The following is a 16,240-nucleotide window of genomic DNA, read 5'->3' on the forward strand; positions in this document are numbered from 1 at the left end:
TACGACGACGTTTTATAAAATTGAAACGGAAATAATAAATTAAAATTTCAACGCCGTTGCCGGGGATCGAACCCGGGTCACCCGCGTGACAGGCGGGAATACTCACCACTATACTACAACGACTCGAGTGTTGACTGGTCACTGATAAATATATAGAAACATTTTCATATTAAAATGAAAAAGATTTAAAAACTCGCCGTTGCCGCGGATCGAACCCGGGTCACCCGCGTGACAGGCGGGAATACTTACCACTATACTACAATGACTCAGTGATGTTGTTTTTAAATAAACTAGTATTTAATGAGAACATCCATCTTTTTATTTTTCCATTTCCCAAGTATAATAATATTTTCAAATTTAATCCCCCAATATCTTCTTGAAAAACAACATAAAAACAAATTATTGCAAAATAATTAAATCTCTAATACAAAAAGGAGTATGTGTATCACATAGCCTTAATATAACTATAAAAGTATGTGTTACCTAACTCGGTAATCTACAAATATGTCTAACCAAACAAAACTTAAAGACTTAATCAGGATAAACAATCTAAAATAGCTAATCATACATAAGAAATATCAATCTATGCACTATTTAATTTAAGACAAACGTTTGAATAGTTTAGATTCCAATACAATGTTATTTAATCCCTTGCTTTTGATCCAAGACAAAGCCTCTTCGTATGCCAATGCTTCAGTGAGAAAAGGCTTCTGAATGCAATGCAAATCACCATTATTAGTTGTTATGAACGAAGAGGATAGCCCCATAACCCATTGGCCATTGTGCATGTGCCCTAGAATATGGTCACATCAACTCTACACAAAATAAAACCCGCTGGTGCAATTGCATTGTGTTGCTAAGCACCTATCGAAGCATTGAGTTTGTTAGTATTGCCTCTACTACCAGCATTGATTCATCTATTATGTTGTGAAGTTGCATCATTCATAGCTTGACAAACTTCCTATTCATAACCTAGGCTCATATTATCAAATTTGTTCTTTTAGACTACCAAGATGTGACTGTGTCACAAAATTATAGAAGGAAGGCTACCAATCTATCATATACACATTACTTTTTTGTTATTTTTGGAGAATAATTCCTAAAACCATTATGCTAACGTAATGTCAACATTTAACAACTCAACAATGCGATAATTATGCCGAACATGTTGCAACCATGTGGCAATCCCTCAACGCGTTCTCAATTGAATTGGGGCTACTATGCATCAAGGACAACTCACATCACTAGCAACCCCTACCCCCCCCCCCTGCCTAAGCATTAATCTAACCGGCAAACCCCCTTCAAACATCTCCATAGAAAGTTACAAACCTTTAGGGGTTACTTTGAGTCTCCACAAATCATTACAATTTGAGAAACTAGTGGGTTATTGCGAATTAGATAAGTCTCTTAATATCAATTTGATACATTAATTAAAACCACAAATATTTAATTCAATGATCTTCCATCACTAGTGGTTCATGATTGTAGACATTTTAAGGCAACTCAATACAAATAATTATTTATAAAAATATATACTACCCTGTAAAGAATCATGAGTATTTCAAAAAAAAAATTATAAAACAACATACTTAAATATGATTACTCATAGCTAATGACCTTGTGGTTTAGTGGCACGAAGTGGTTCTCTCAAATGGGAGGTCATGGGTTTGAGCCCCAGTGGAGGCGGTATTGACTATTTTGTGCTTCAGTAAATTGAGAAAGTAGTTATAAACGATCCAATCACTTTTGGAGGCTTCAATACTCTTTAGAAGATAACTTTATATCTCGGGAAGGCTTGGAAACAATATTTCTTCGTGGACTAAAGGAATTTTTCTATGTTCCTCAATTCTTTTATTGTTTATTTGATTTATTTCATTGTTGCCTCCATACTCTTTAGAAGATAACTTTATATCTCGGGAAGGCTTGGAAACAATATTTCTTCGTGGACTAAAGGAATCTTTCTATGTTCCTCAATTCTTTTATTGTTTATTTGATTTATTTCATTGTTGCCTCCATATGTAAAGACTAAACTAGTAGTACTTGAATTTATGATAAACCTTAGGACGGGCCCTTATTTTTAATTGTTTTCTTGCCTTAATGCAATTGTTTATCAGTTGACCCAATCATGTTGTTTATCGTTCTTGAATTAATAATGGCTAACTTCTTAAATTTATGTTTGATACATGTACTTGTGATAGAGGTATCTTTTGTATGTGTAGATTCCACACGATTAGAATGAGTGGGATGCAACCATAAAGATAAGATGACATCAATCCTTTGTGTTTCAGAGAAAATTGTTTAATTGAACTCATAAATTTTTAATGCAACCTTTGAAGGTTGAATCCCCAACCCCCCCCCCCCCCCCCCCCCACACCCCGGTCTGATATAGTATTTGGGAGGATGTAAATTATAGTGACTCTAACTTAGCAGACATGCATGGTCAAATGCCGATGTGCACAAGGGATCTGCCCCACTTTGGGCATAATCACCACACTCTTTGCCGAGGTTCGAACTTTGCTTTCTTCTCTCAAATATTACCTACTGAACTAATGAGCTAAGCCCGTGCGGGCAAGAGATTTTGATTAATCAACATAGGGATTAGTTGTCAATACTCTTGAGAAATATGTTAGCATAAATGAGGAAATTTCAGGGTCTCAGATATAAGCAATTGTTTTAGACATTTATTTATTATGGTTAATGATGTCCCATGGGATTCATTAATTCAAGCACCCTTAATTCATTGGTTGATTTCTTAAACTTTGTATTAGATTATTCTTGATTGCCTTGGTTGTTGATTAGTTTTTTTTTTTTTTTTTTTTTTTTTTAAATGATTCCCGGTCATATATTTAGGCTATATAATAAAATCTTAATTAGTACAAATACTCGTACTCCCTATGGGATACAAACTCAACTTTCTATACTAAAAACGATAGGTGTACTTGTCTAATCGAATTTGTATAGTTGCAAACCGAGTATCACAATACGAGGTCCAACCTCGTCTATTGTTTAATGAATAGGTTTCTTTGGTCAAGGTCAATGCCTTAGCTAAAAAGTCACTTAGTATTCCGTAGAGGCAATATGGTGTATGGTCTCGCTTAACGCTGAATGAAAGAGCTCATTCTTTGTCAAGGTCAATGCCTTAGCAAATAAAATTCTAAGCTTTCCCTAGGGGCATTACGAGGTCTAACATTGGCTAGCGCCAAACACGAAAGTATTCCCTAGGGGCATTACAAGGTTTTACCTCTCTGAATGCGAAACACATGAACTTGTTTTTGGCCGAGGTCAATACCTTAGCCATGAAAAGCTAAGCTTTCTCTAGGAGCATTGTAACACCCCCGATTTTCATGCCAATTAAAACTTAAATACGTAACTAGTAGATATCATAAACAAAAGCAATAGCGGAAGTTTAATATCAAAACAAGAAAAACCAAGGAGTGTTATGCCACGTTCACCCCAACGTGAACGCACAGGCAAGTCTACAACCATCCATCTAAATGTTCAACAACTGTGGCACACAGGCCAAAACACTAACTACAAAGCTCAGGGGATCTATACTAGCAACGGCTAACGCTCTCGCCAAGTCTACTCAGGACCTGTAAAACACATAAAGAAAGGGGACGACGCCCGGTCAGCGAATATTGCTGGTAACCCATCAATACGCGTCCAATAACATATATATAGATAGTTTAATACAAAATCATTTTCGAAATGGAATATAGTATATATCAGTTCAAAACCGTAAAGAGAAAAGTCAACTGCAAAGACTCTATCTCACTCTCAAAAAAACAAGGGAAATCAACATCCCAAGACAACATCGAGATAAGAACAACACCAATACAACTCACACAGCTCAAGATATAATCTACTGATCACAAAGTAGAAGACATCAAGGCAAAGACAACATCAATAACCAAGTACATCTCGAGGCATATTCTACTGATCACAAAGTAGAATACCACTCGACATGCTCATCAGAAAAGGATAGACATTCACACATTGGCACTACATGTCACAGTGACACTTCATGTCACAAGTTACAACCTTATGCCCGGTTCCAACCTTATGCCTACCCCCGACCTTATCACAGTTCCAACCATTACCTCCGAGAACCCATGTACTTCTGAGTCCAACCTTATGCCTCCGGGAACCGTCGTTCTCCCACCTACAACCACCAAATCATCAACCACCGATTTCAAAGTACACGAGGGTATCGTTCATTTCAATCACACAACCACCAATCACATGAGCCTGAAGCCCAGTTTACAATTCCATAATATCATTTCATGGCCACCACGAGGACCACATCTGTACCTTGGTGATTAATGTCCCATACCATTAATCGTGCCATCCAGGTACAGTCAATACACACACTCATAATTGGAATCAATCAATAGATCACAACAAAGATATGAAACCATACTCAATCAAGGAAGGATTACAATTCGACACCAACGATGATCAACACAAGTTATCATCCACAAGAGGAAAGAACAAACCACACATGCTAGCATTTCAACATCAAACTAGCATGCTTATCAAACGGGTAAACAAAACATAGTTCCGAAGAACATTCAAGACTCATCATGGTTCAACGAATCACAAGGTTGAACACTTAGCACGATTTAAGACATCAAATCCTACATGGATTCCTACCATTACGTTCTAAACATACGAAACATCAAGAAGACACTCAAATAGCCCAACAAAAGAACATCGGGAAGTCAAAACATCAATTACCGAGTCAAAAGAATCACGGGGAACAAATCCCCAACAACCAACATCATGTACCCCGCGGGTACTAACGGCCACGAGTGGTGTACCCCGCGGGTGGTGCACTACCCGCCGTTCAGCCCGCGGGTACATCCCTGTACCACAAATAATCCCTTCGGGGATTTTCAACACCAAGTCCAAATTCAAGTCCAAAACACCCAAAATCTCACAAAATACAACAACATGGCTTGAATCCAAGAAATAGCCAAGCAATGGCATGCAAGAACCCTAATAACAAGCTCTAGATATGCATTCTCACAAGACAATGCATCAAAACTCACATTTCATAGCAAAAGCACAAGTAGAAGTCAAGAAATCATCATATAGGTAAGAAAATAGATTTTGTAAAGCATGAGTTACCTCTTGTAGCCTACAACTACACTTATCACACCTTTACAAGCTTCTAACAAGGCTCTCCTTCAACTTCTAATTCACAAACACACCAAAAGACAACAAAGATTCCATCTTTAGAAAAAGACACCTTAAAAGGTACTAAAAACACTAAAGGACCAAGGATCTTACCCTCCTATATGCTCAAGGTTAAGAAAGTTTGAATCTTGGAGACCAACTTGAAGAATCTTGAATTGCCCAAACTTGGCTTGAAGAAGAAGCTAGCTATTTTCTAGAGAAAAGGAAGAGCTTTTCTTTTTAGGGTGTTAGGGAAAAGAAATGAAAGATGACTCTAGGTTAGCTTGGGATACAGACATAAGGTGAAAAGTCCTCTTTACCCTTACTAAAGTGGAAAAGTGTAAGGATACAAGGGAACAATTCTTTAAGCTTAGAGTACAACTCCTTGACTTGGGTTGACTAGTCAATTTCTAGTCCCCGACTATTGAATTTTCAAGATTTTTGGGAATAAACTATCAATTAAGTTAGGATTAATTTCTTAATTAATCCTTAAATAGAATTTGGATTTACGGGGTGTCACAAGCATTATGATGTCTAACCTCGCCTAGAGCCAAACAGGAAAGTATTCCCTAAGGGTGTTACGGTGTTCGACTGCATCTAACGTAAAAAAGAAGAGCTCATTCTTGGCTTAAGTAAGTTCCCTAGAGGCGTTATGAAGTCTTTTATTGCCTTTTGTCGAACGAAAGAGTTCTTTTGACATGAGGTTCAACCTCAACTAACACCAAATGGGAGTCTTTTTAGGCAAGGCCAATGCCTTAGTCAAAAGTGACCAAGTATTTTCCCAATGGTGGTACGAGGTGTGACCCCGCCTACCACCCATGTCCAAAGTTCTAAACTGAGTTCACGGTAAATGCGGATACCATTAGATATTGTATAATAGGGACTAGTCGAGTTGGTTAATAGGCAATGGTGGTGTGCCTTGGATGAGTTTGAAGGAAGAAACATGAAACCAAGCACCTGCTTGAGTCCAAGCATGTGGTTACCTTAACCGAGTTCAAATACAAAGTGAGGTCGGCAATTGCACCTGCACCAAGATGAGCTCGGTAAAAAACAACCCAATGTGTGAGTAGGCGCATATGATGTTGCAGAGTTGGTTATAGTAGGGTTCAACTATCATGTGGTATAATATTAATTACCTACAATGTTGCAGGGTTGGCCGAAGTTAAGGTTACTCAGAGTTTGTATGCGCTTGCAATGCTGCAAGGTTGGCCATCACGTATCATGTTGTTCATTGCCTACGATGATGTGGGGTCAACTATCGCGTGGTGTGTTGTTCATTGCCTACAGTGATGCAGTTTTGATCGAGGTTGAGGTCGGCCGAAGTTGAAGAGTATCCCCGCACGATATGTTAGGGTTCGACCTCTTTGTGACACATTAAGGCTAGTTGTCGTACACCGAGGTCGTTCGTTACTATCGAGCCTACGATGAGCTAAATGTCAATAATTTGAAGTTGGTTATCATAAAATGATGGAAGGAATTTTGGGGTCAGCCGTTGCTTAGGGGGTATGTTATTGCATGGTATTTTAAATTAAAATTGATCATCACAAAATGTGATTAAGTGAATTTTGGGGTCGGCTTTTGCTCATGGGGGTCATCAATCATAATTTATGGAGAGTTCCAAGGGGAAGTGACATATGGGAAACTCACATCATTTTGAAGATTAGGGAGGGGGTGGAGTCAATGATCGACTAGGGTCATCAAAGGTAATAGTGGCTAACTGAAGTTAGGGAGGATGCCATCGTGGAAAATGGAAAATTAATTCCCAAATATTTTGTTCATATTTGACCTAGTTTGACTTGGGTTATGATTGTAGTGTAAATTGACAAAATTACTCCTTCTCGCTATCTAAGTATCGCAACTCAAAGGCGAACTAACCTAAAGAGCGAATATCACATCTATGATGGCCCGATGTTGAGGTAAGGTGTTGCATGATGCATTGAGGTTGACCGTCGCATGGCATCTTGGGTTCAACCATTGCATGATATGCTAAGGTCCGACCTCTGGATTCAACCAAGGTTATGACACATTTAGGTCAATCGTTGTACATTATGATTGCTCGTTTCCATTGCGCTTATGATGATGCAGGGTTGCCAAGGGTTAAGGTCAGTTGTTGCATGATGCACCAATCGGAGTTGAAGTTGGCCATTACATAGTACACTAAGGTTGACAATTGCATATCTTAGTGAGGTGGGTCATTGCCAAGTGACATATTGATCTTGATAGCTTAAAAGAATTTTGGGGTCGGGCGGGGTTGAGGTTGAGAGTTGCATGATGCGCAGAAGTCGAGCGTTGCATGGAATCTCGGAGTTAGCCTTTTGCTTAGAGAAAGTCGGTAATCATGACTTTTGGAGTCTAGGGAATACCAAAAAACAAATAAAAATTCAAGCAAACTAATTTCAAATTCAAGAGAATGCAAATGCCAATACTTCATTGGGTTAACCAAATTACATTGTTTTGCACGTAGTAGGAAATTAAAACAAAGCAAAAGATCTAGCAATCTAAAACTCATTCCTCATTGCCCGATTCGGCTATAGGGGGCTTGTCACATCTTTCACCGCCCTTCAACTTCGCGAGGTCAACCAAGAATATCTCATATTTATTAATGATGATTTGTTCCAGGGTGGTGGTGGAGATGAGGTCAGGGCCCCATCTAGAAGTATTAGGAGGCCATCATTGGTGCTCGAAGAGGCAGTCATGGACTTGAGTGGGGATGGCGCACCGGTTAACAAAACCAATGACAACACCGACGGTCGACCAAGATTTGCGACATCACCAACTGCCAACCGGAGCAAATAAGGGTGATGTTGATAAGAGGAAAAAATTTATTCTCTTCACATTGTGCCAACCGAATCTTACTCGGGGCGTGGTTGTCGTTCAAATTAGCGTAGCTACTCCCTCGCTCTCACTGTCAAAGTCTCGCAACTTGGGGGGTGGAGGTTGGTGATGGATATATTGGATCAAACTTAAGACTTTTAGGCCCAATAAACTATAGCACAAAGCAAAAATGCTGACCTTGGGGTCAACCTCTGAGGGTCGGGTCAATCCAATGACACTGGCTCAGGTCGACACATGCGATAAGATAAATGGAGTCAATTGATAACAGTTACAACTCTTATGAGTACCATCTTCACTCATGAAACGTTTAAGTCATGCTAAGCGTTAACGAAATCATTAAAACTCATCCATGTATATATGGGCCGGTATTTACCTTGTAAGGACACCTTTTATCTTATTCATACACTTATCATTGTACTTTCAAAGCAATATTACCCAATATAACAAATTTCTTTGTGTTTTACATTAAGTATTTCCTTTTATACTTATCTTAAAGTCAATTTCCTCCATCAATTAAGAATGCTTAAAATAAATTAATCACAATTTTATTCTGATGTCGTCTATTTCATAGCTCAACTTGATGTGATGAGTATTAGTATGGATACACTTGTATCACATAAGAAATGAAGAAGTTGAACAATTCCAATTATATTGTTGTGCAAATTTCAACTCAATTCATAAGGATCTAATTTGGAACAATGGGTACAATTTCCCAAAACAACTAACCCTTTTTATTTTTAAATTATATTACAGGGACCAAAATTTCAATAATTTGACAATTTATTTATATTTGTTTAATAAATAATTTTTATTAATGTAGAGTGGGTTGGCCAATTCATAATAACCAATTAATAAAAATAATATTACTATATCATATAATAAGAAAATTGGTTAAAAAATTGATATTACTAGCAATATCCTTTATTTATTTATTTTATAGACAATTTACAACTACAAGGGGAGTAGTTAGAGTGGAAAAGCCATACTGTTTTCTTGCTCCAATTGACGTGGACAGCTAACTTTTATTTATTTTATTTTATTAACCGTCACTTTTTAACATTTAAAAACTATATTGTATTTCCAAAAAAAAAACTCTATATTGTAAAATATAAAATTACAACAAATTAATATTTATTTGAAGTTAGATATAGAAACTATTATTTACATTTGATGGCTAATATTTTCACCCGATTCAAAAATAGATAAATGATTTGACTTATATAATGGAACCAGTTAAACTAATTGTTGAAAAATTATCGATGCAAATCAAAATAACTTTTAAAAAACTAATTTTTTTAAAGAACTTTTAAAAAACTAATTATGTATAATTTATAGTGGAGTCAACCCACTCATACGTCAATTAAAAAATATATAATTTTTTTTTAAATTAATGCTGTGTTAGTAATCCATATTTTGTAGTGATTTTAAAAAAAATTATTTGAGCTTAATATTAATTAAAAATATAAAAAATATATATTTTCTATTTTCTATATTTAATTCTTAGTTATAAAGAACCATTTCTTCCATTATTGTTATTATTATTATTATGAGTTAATTTCATTTTTGGTCCTAGATTTATATGTGGCAATTCATATTTAGTCTTTTTTTTTTTCAAAACATCAACTTTTTGTCCTAGTATTATTAGGACATGTATAAACAAAATAGTTTAAATACCGTTAAATACAAGGGCATTTCAGTCTTCAATTATGATTTCTTTTTTCAAAAAGATAAGCATAAAAGATATAACGGGTCAAACACACTTTTTATTGAAAAGATCAAAATGTATTTGTATTTAATGACATTTTAACGATTTTGTTACTAAAGGACCAAAAATGGTCATGTCACAATAATATTAGAATCAAAATGAAATGCTCTGATAAAAAAAGACTAAAAGTGGACTCTCATCTATAAATTTAGGACAAAAAATTAAATTAACTCTTGTTATTATTATTACTTCACCCGTTCAATTTTATGTGCATTGACAAGAGTTATTTCTAGTTCAATTTTCACAATTCCTTCATTAATTTCAATGGTGTTTAATAAAAAAGATTGACATGGTTGTATTAATGTTTTGAAATACATTTATAAAATTATGAAGTTAATTATTTAAATTCCATTTATCATGAAGGTTAATAGAAATGATCTTGTACCTGAGATGAAAGGGATTATGGACAAGAAAGTTATATTTAATATTTATGATTTGAAAATTCTGATTTGTGATAGAAAGAACATTCAAAGTAATTCAACATCAAACAAGAAACTTACTATAACTCTGTCTCAAAGTAAAGAGTAGAATTTGAGAATCTATTCTTATGTTTATGTTACTATAACTCTGACATATGTTTCTATAATTGATATAATTAGAATCATTTCCAATCTTAAAGGTGATTGGGTTTTTGTTTTGTGTTCAGATTCATAGTGGGGCCCTGCCCACAGGTGTTCCTGGAAGCTTCGTTCTGAAGACTGATGTATGAACTCAGATATAGTTTCTCTGACTTCGTCCGCGTTCGGTCAATAATTTATTCAGTATTTCTCAGTGTCTCTGATCTCCAGTCATCCCCTGAAGATACCAAACAGGGAAAGATTTAAGAGAGAGAGAGAGAGAGAGAGAGAGAGAGAGAGAGGAGGGAGATGACGGAGACGGAGGGCTCGCCGCCGCCGCAGCAGCTGACCGGAGTTGTGATAATAACACTGCCACCGCCGGGTAACCCATGTCTAGGCAAAACAATTACTGCCTATACAATCTCCGACGACTTTTCACCACCCACAGAACTCCGAAACGACCCAGTATGGCAGCCGCCGCCGCCACCGCCGCCGCAACAGAACCAAACCCCTCAAGTCTCTGTCTCCCACTTCCAGCGCCAAAGGAGGGTCTTTGGTCGCCCGATGGGGCTTCTTTCAGTTCTGGGTATCTCTCTAGTTGCCTTGTTCGCCTGGTTCTCGCTTACCCAAGAAATCGTGTGGGAATTGGCTGATTCTTCTGACGATGATCGCAGAGCCAATACCACGTTCCTCTTGCCCTTGCACCCCAAAACGGGTCTTCACGGAAATTCCGATTTGGAGGTTAAATTGGGCAGGTTTAAGAAGCTTCAATCTGATCTTGTGATGGAAACAGTGGAGAGTACTGCTGGAGTTCATGGAAAGATTAGGAATTCTGTGGCCGCAGTTGCAAAGCTCAACTCAACTAGTTTTCCCCTCAAGGGCAACATTTATCCTGATGGGTATATTTGATCATCTTTGCTTTAGTCAATTCACTAGGTATTATTATCCATATTTGATTCTTGTTGCAGTTTGTTTCTGTGAGTGCTTAGTTCAATTATTTGAGAATATTGATAGACCCTTAAGCCTTAATCATGTTTTAGTAGAATAGTTTAGAACCTTCAACCTTTTATAGTCTTTCTGAAATGAGGATTGAGTGAGTGAGATATGAGGATTCATACTTAAATTTCTTTCTCAGGACAATACTTTTATTGGCAGTTCAGGATGATGTATCTAGGATTGAGTCAATGACTTAGTGTCGAGAAAAACCTCATTTGCTCTGACTTTAGTGCTGTTCCATTTCCCATACAGGTTATATTACACTTATGCGCTCATAGGGAATCCTCCTAAGCCCTACTTTCTTGACGTGGATACCGGGAGTGATTTGACATGGATTCAGTGCGATGCTCCATGCACTAGCTGCGCCAAGGTGATATTTTTGTCCTTTCTACTTTTCTTCTTGCTGCTACTCCGATTCTCGTGTTGCTAACTTTCCAACCAAGCTGCATCCACTTATTAGACTGTTGAATGAGAGCGAGCAGACAATAATTGTTGGCACAGTTGTTCCTCTCTTTTGATTTTGAAATAGTAACACAATATAACATTTAGCTGCTTCATACACTTTTAAATGGATGGAATTCTCAACCTCACTTCTACAATCGTACAATTTGTTTTGTTAAGAGTCCCCATTGAAAAAATAAGAGAGAACATATGAGTTTATAAGGTGATGGGTTAAACTAGCTAACTGATTGGATTCAGTCTTTTAGTGTGGTTTGGCCCATGTCCATTATAGCCCAATTGAGTGACCCTAGCTCACTTTGTGTTCACTCAGTTGTTTCTTAGATTATAATCTCTTGGATATTCTGACATAATAGGAATGTTCATGTAGGGAGCTCATCCTTACTACAAGCCTGCAGAAGGCAACATCATACAGCCGGAGGACTCGTATTGTTTTGAAGTTAAGAAAGATCAAGAAAACATCTATTGCGAAACTTGTCATCAATGCGATTATGAAGTAGAATATGCAGATCGTAGCTCTTCATTGGGGGTTCTTCTGAGGGATGAAACTCGACTAATGGTTGCCAATGGAACATTGTGCACATCAACCATCATTTTCGGGTAAATTTTACCTCAAAGTCTACCCCTATGGTTTCTGGTCTAATATTCTTCCTCATATGGACAGTAATGTAATGCTGTTTTATTCCCAGATGTGGATATGATCAGCAAGGCTCTCTTCTAGACACATTGGCAAAGACAGATGGAATCCTAGGACTTAGCAGAGCCAAAATTAGCTTGCCTTCACAATTGGCAAGCCAAGGGCTTATAGAAAACGTTGTAGGACATTGCCTTTCTAGTGATGCAGCTGGTGGAGGCTACATGTTCTTTGGCAATGACTATGTCCCAGATGGGAAGATGGCATGGGTACCTATGCTTGATGGCCCTTATGAGTAAGTATAGAAGCAGTTATCTCGCACACTCCAATACCTTGGATCTTGGTTTAATTGATGCACATTCATTTTTCTAGCAAGCGTAATATTGCCTTCCCTTTATTGGATCTCAGCGCTGCACTATGCTTACTTCCCAGTAAGTCACCCATCCTATATAAGTCAAGCACACTTAACCACGGAGTTCTTTGGTTATCTGGTTATCATATCCTTCTTAAAACCAATTGGTGATAAGTAGGTGGAGTGGTGGACATTAACCATTTAACTACATCTTTTTATGGTAAGCCACAACACCACGTCCTGATTGAGCAGGGGATGAACTTGGCCAACCTAGCCAACGCCCACCCAACAATCTTCCCTTCTCTCCTTTGTTCTTTTATTGGCTTCATATTATTACGTAAAATGCTAATAAAACAAAATTTCAACTGGAGCTCTAGGCTGGATGAAAAACATTAAGCTAAATTTATCTTTACTTTATCCATGTGTCTAATCTAATGCACAAGGTAATATGCTTAGAATGTTGAGAAGCAGATCCATTATGGTTGTGCTAATATCTAATATATCATAGTGTCCTAAGAGGAAGATGTACGAGTAAAAATATTTGTACGGGCTGAATTATTTTCAGATGCTAGTATTCTAATACTTTGTCATGTTCAGGAATCTTTATCAAACAGAAGTACTCAAAATGCGTTATGGAGGAAAGGATCTATCCTTGGACAATCCGAGTGGAGGGCAGGGAATTGTAATTTTTGATAGTGGTAGTTCTTATACATACTTCACCGGGAGAGCATACAAGGATCTAGTTTCTATTGTAAGCAGTATACCTATAGTTTCGGGCTGAAGTTTATGAATTTCTTTTAACAGTTTTAACAGGTAAATTAAATTCTACGCCTTTGTTGCAGCTTAATGATGTTTCTAGTAAAGACCTTGTCCGGGATCCATCAGATACAACATTGCCCATTTGCTGGAAAGCTGAATTTGCAATAAGGTATTATGTTAGTAGCAAATGGAAAATAATTGGCAAAGCTGAGAGCGTGAAAGCAATTTCACATAGGAGTTGCTGCAAATATATATTACTCCTTCTGTCCCATTTTACCTGTCATGTTTACTAGTCATTGGTCAAACCAAATCTTACTTCTTTGCTTATTTTCTTTAGTGTTTTTAAATTTGATTTTTTTTTTAATAGTACTTTTAATGTAGTTTCTTTGTATATACTAATACTAAACCTAACATTATGAAAAATTGAATTAAAAATAACCTCAGTCAAGTCTCGTTAACCGAACCAGACACATAAAATTGGACAGAGGGAGTAGGTTGTTTGTAAAGAAAATATGACTTCTAGTTGATAAATAGTAATGGGACATGAAATGGGTGTCGTTTTTTACATCTGTTTCATTTTGTGTTCTTGCAGGTCTGTATCAGATGTAAGTCGGTTTTTCAAACCGTTAAACCTTCAATTTGGAAGCAAGTGGTGGATAGTGTCGAAAATACTTCAGATTCCTCCAGAAGGCTACTTGGTTATAAGTGTGGGTTTTCTTTTGCCTTTACTCTGTTTCCTTGGTTGTCGTTGTTTTTGCTTGTCCTATCTGCTGACTGTTGCTCGTTGTACCGCAGAAAAAGGGTAACGTGTGCTTGGGTATACTCGATGGAAGTAAAATAGATCACGGATTTACCTTTATACTCGGAGGTAATTTTACTCTTAGTTGTTTAACATATAAGCTCATTCTCAATTCTCTCGCCCCAGTCCATGTTTTGTCCATAGAGTGAAAAAGTAATTGAACTCGCTCATTTCACTCAAACGCGATGGAATTTAGACATCTTATGCATTGATGTAATTCACCTTTACCGGTTACGGTTGAATCCGGTCTATATCTTCATTGGTGTATAAATGTTTTGGAAATGCAGATATTACATTGCGGGGTCAGCTATTTGCATACGACAATGTGAAGCAGCGAATCGGATGGGTAAAATCAAATTGCGCCTCACCAAAAAAAATTATGAGCCTTCCATTTTCTTGAGGATCTTCATAGTGGATGGTTGTGTGAGATGGGATCAGAGGCATTGCTTTTGGGTTTTGGATGCATAGCTTACAGCTATGTTTTGGTTATAAGTATTTGGGGAGTAAATACTTAATGTAACACGAGTAGGAAGTTGATGTACATATTGGACACCTTCATAATGTTTATGCTAGCTTTTTATAATTGCATTAGTTCTTTGAGTGCGGTTGTTTTGTCACGTTTAGTTTTAAACTTGTTTTGCCATGTTTAGTCTTAAACTTTCAAGTTTTTTTTTTTTTTTTTGAGTGACTTAAACTTTCAAGTTAATCACTCACAGTCTTTCAACTTTTAAATTTGAATAGGTTGTAGTCCTTTTAGAAATAAAGTAAGGGCAAAGTCGTCCTTTTAGAAGGATCACGACTGGTTAAAATTTAAAAGTTGAAGGACTACGGCTAATTAAAAATTTGAAAGTTGAAGGATAACGGGTGGTTAACTTGAAAGTTTATCTAGCAAACAAAATAAATAACTACATAAATAAATATAATCCTCCTTAAACATACATTAAATAGGTCATTGAACATGCATAGGGGTGTTAGCGAACAGAACTTTAGGAAACAAGGGCCCAGACCCTTAGTCGTTTTCGTGAAAAAGCCAAGAGGAGTCGCCTCGACTGAGGGACTCGGCGAGTATATAAAGAAACTATGGGGTACTGACCCTAAACGTTTCTGAGAAAGAAAAAGCCTAAGGGGTCACCTCGACTGAGGGACTCGGCGAGAGAAAGTTAGGAAACAAGGGCCCAGACCCTTAGTCGTTTCCGTGAAAAAGCCAAGAGGAGTTGCCTCGACTGAGGGACTCGGCGAGTATATAAAGAAACTATGGGGCACTGACCCTAAACGTTTTTGAGAAAGAAAAAGCCTAAGGGGTCGCCTCGACTGAGGGACTCGGCGAGTATATAAAGAAACTATGGGGCACTGACCCTAAATGTTTCTGAGAAAGAAAAAGCCTAAGGAGTCGCCTCGACTGAGGGACTCGGCGAGAGAAAGTTAGGAAACAAGGGCCCAGACCCTTAGTCGTTTCCGTGAGAGACTAAAAGGAGTCGCCTCGACTGCGGGATTTGGCGAGCACCCGAAGAGTTAACAAGGCCTCGATCCTAAGTCGTCCCTCAGGGTTAGCAGGGCCTGATGCCTTAAGAATATTTCTTCGATTTGCAGAACCATTAAAGGTTAAAGAAAAAGCGTCGAGTCCAAGATAACACGGAAAGAAAGAGAAAATGGGAATTTCATTAAAATTAAAAAAGGCCCGAGAAGGAGGCCCGCCTTTACAAAAGGGACTATCCTAAAAGAATAGCCCTAAACTACTGGGGAGGGGGTGTCGACATCGACCCCTTCAACTTGTGCCCCCGCCGTTGGTCCAGCTGGAGGAACAGAAGAAGGGTCCTCTGCCTGAGGGGAGGACTCGGTAAGATTGGGAGGAGCCGCCGCAGGGAGAGCCGCCGGATCAACAGCCGCCGCCGGGAGAGCGTCTATA

General features: G+C 37.7%; 1 protein-coding gene and 2 non-coding genes across 3 annotated transcripts; 1 reads left to right on the top strand and 2 right to left on the bottom strand.

The window, feature by feature from the left end:
* Positions 1 to 51: 51 nt before the first annotated feature.
* TRNAD-GUC lies at positions 52 to 123 on the bottom strand. Its single transcript has one exon. It is a non-coding gene; the product is annotated as a tRNA-Asp (tRNA).
* Positions 124 to 194: 71 nt separating this feature from the next.
* On the bottom strand, positions 195 to 266 carry TRNAD-GUC. The gene has a single exon. It is a non-coding gene; the product is annotated as a tRNA-Asp (tRNA).
* Positions 267 to 10,484: 10,218 nt separating this feature from the next.
* On the top strand, positions 10,485 to 14,925 carry LOC109148788 (aspartyl protease APCB1). Its single transcript, XM_019296521.1, has 9 exons — positions 10,485 to 11,234; positions 11,584 to 11,701; positions 12,161 to 12,390; positions 12,480 to 12,719; positions 13,374 to 13,527; positions 13,619 to 13,704; positions 14,128 to 14,242; positions 14,331 to 14,403; positions 14,622 to 14,925. The coding sequence occupies exons 1-9, from the start codon at positions 10,645 to 10,647 to the stop codon at positions 14,732 to 14,734; spliced, it is 1,719 nt and encodes a 572-aa protein (XP_019152066.1). The 5' UTR covers positions 10,485 to 10,644; the 3' UTR covers positions 14,735 to 14,925.
* Positions 14,926 to 16,240: the final 1,315 nt, after the last annotated feature.

This window comes from Ipomoea nil, unplaced genomic scaffold, assembly GCF_001879475.1.
Source record: "Ipomoea nil cultivar Tokyo-kokei standard unplaced genomic scaffold, Asagao_1.1 scaffold2144, whole genome shotgun sequence".
NCBI lineage: Eukaryota > Viridiplantae > Streptophyta > Magnoliopsida > Solanales > Convolvulaceae > Ipomoea > Ipomoea nil.

Bases quoted from the DNA above. Each gene is read 5' to 3' on its own strand.
- LOC109148788 (XM_019296521.1), top strand. From the start codon at position 10,645: ATGACGGAGACGGAGGGCTCGCCGCCGCCGCAGCAGCTGACCGGAGTT. The intron at 12,391-12,479 runs GTAAATTTTACC...TTTTATTCCCAG, and splicing joins ACATCAACCATCATTTTCGG to ATGTGGATATGATCAGCAAG. The intron at 13,705-14,127 runs GTATTATGTTAG...GTGTTCTTGCAG, and splicing joins AAAGCTGAATTTGCAATAAG to GTCTGTATCAGATGTAAGTC.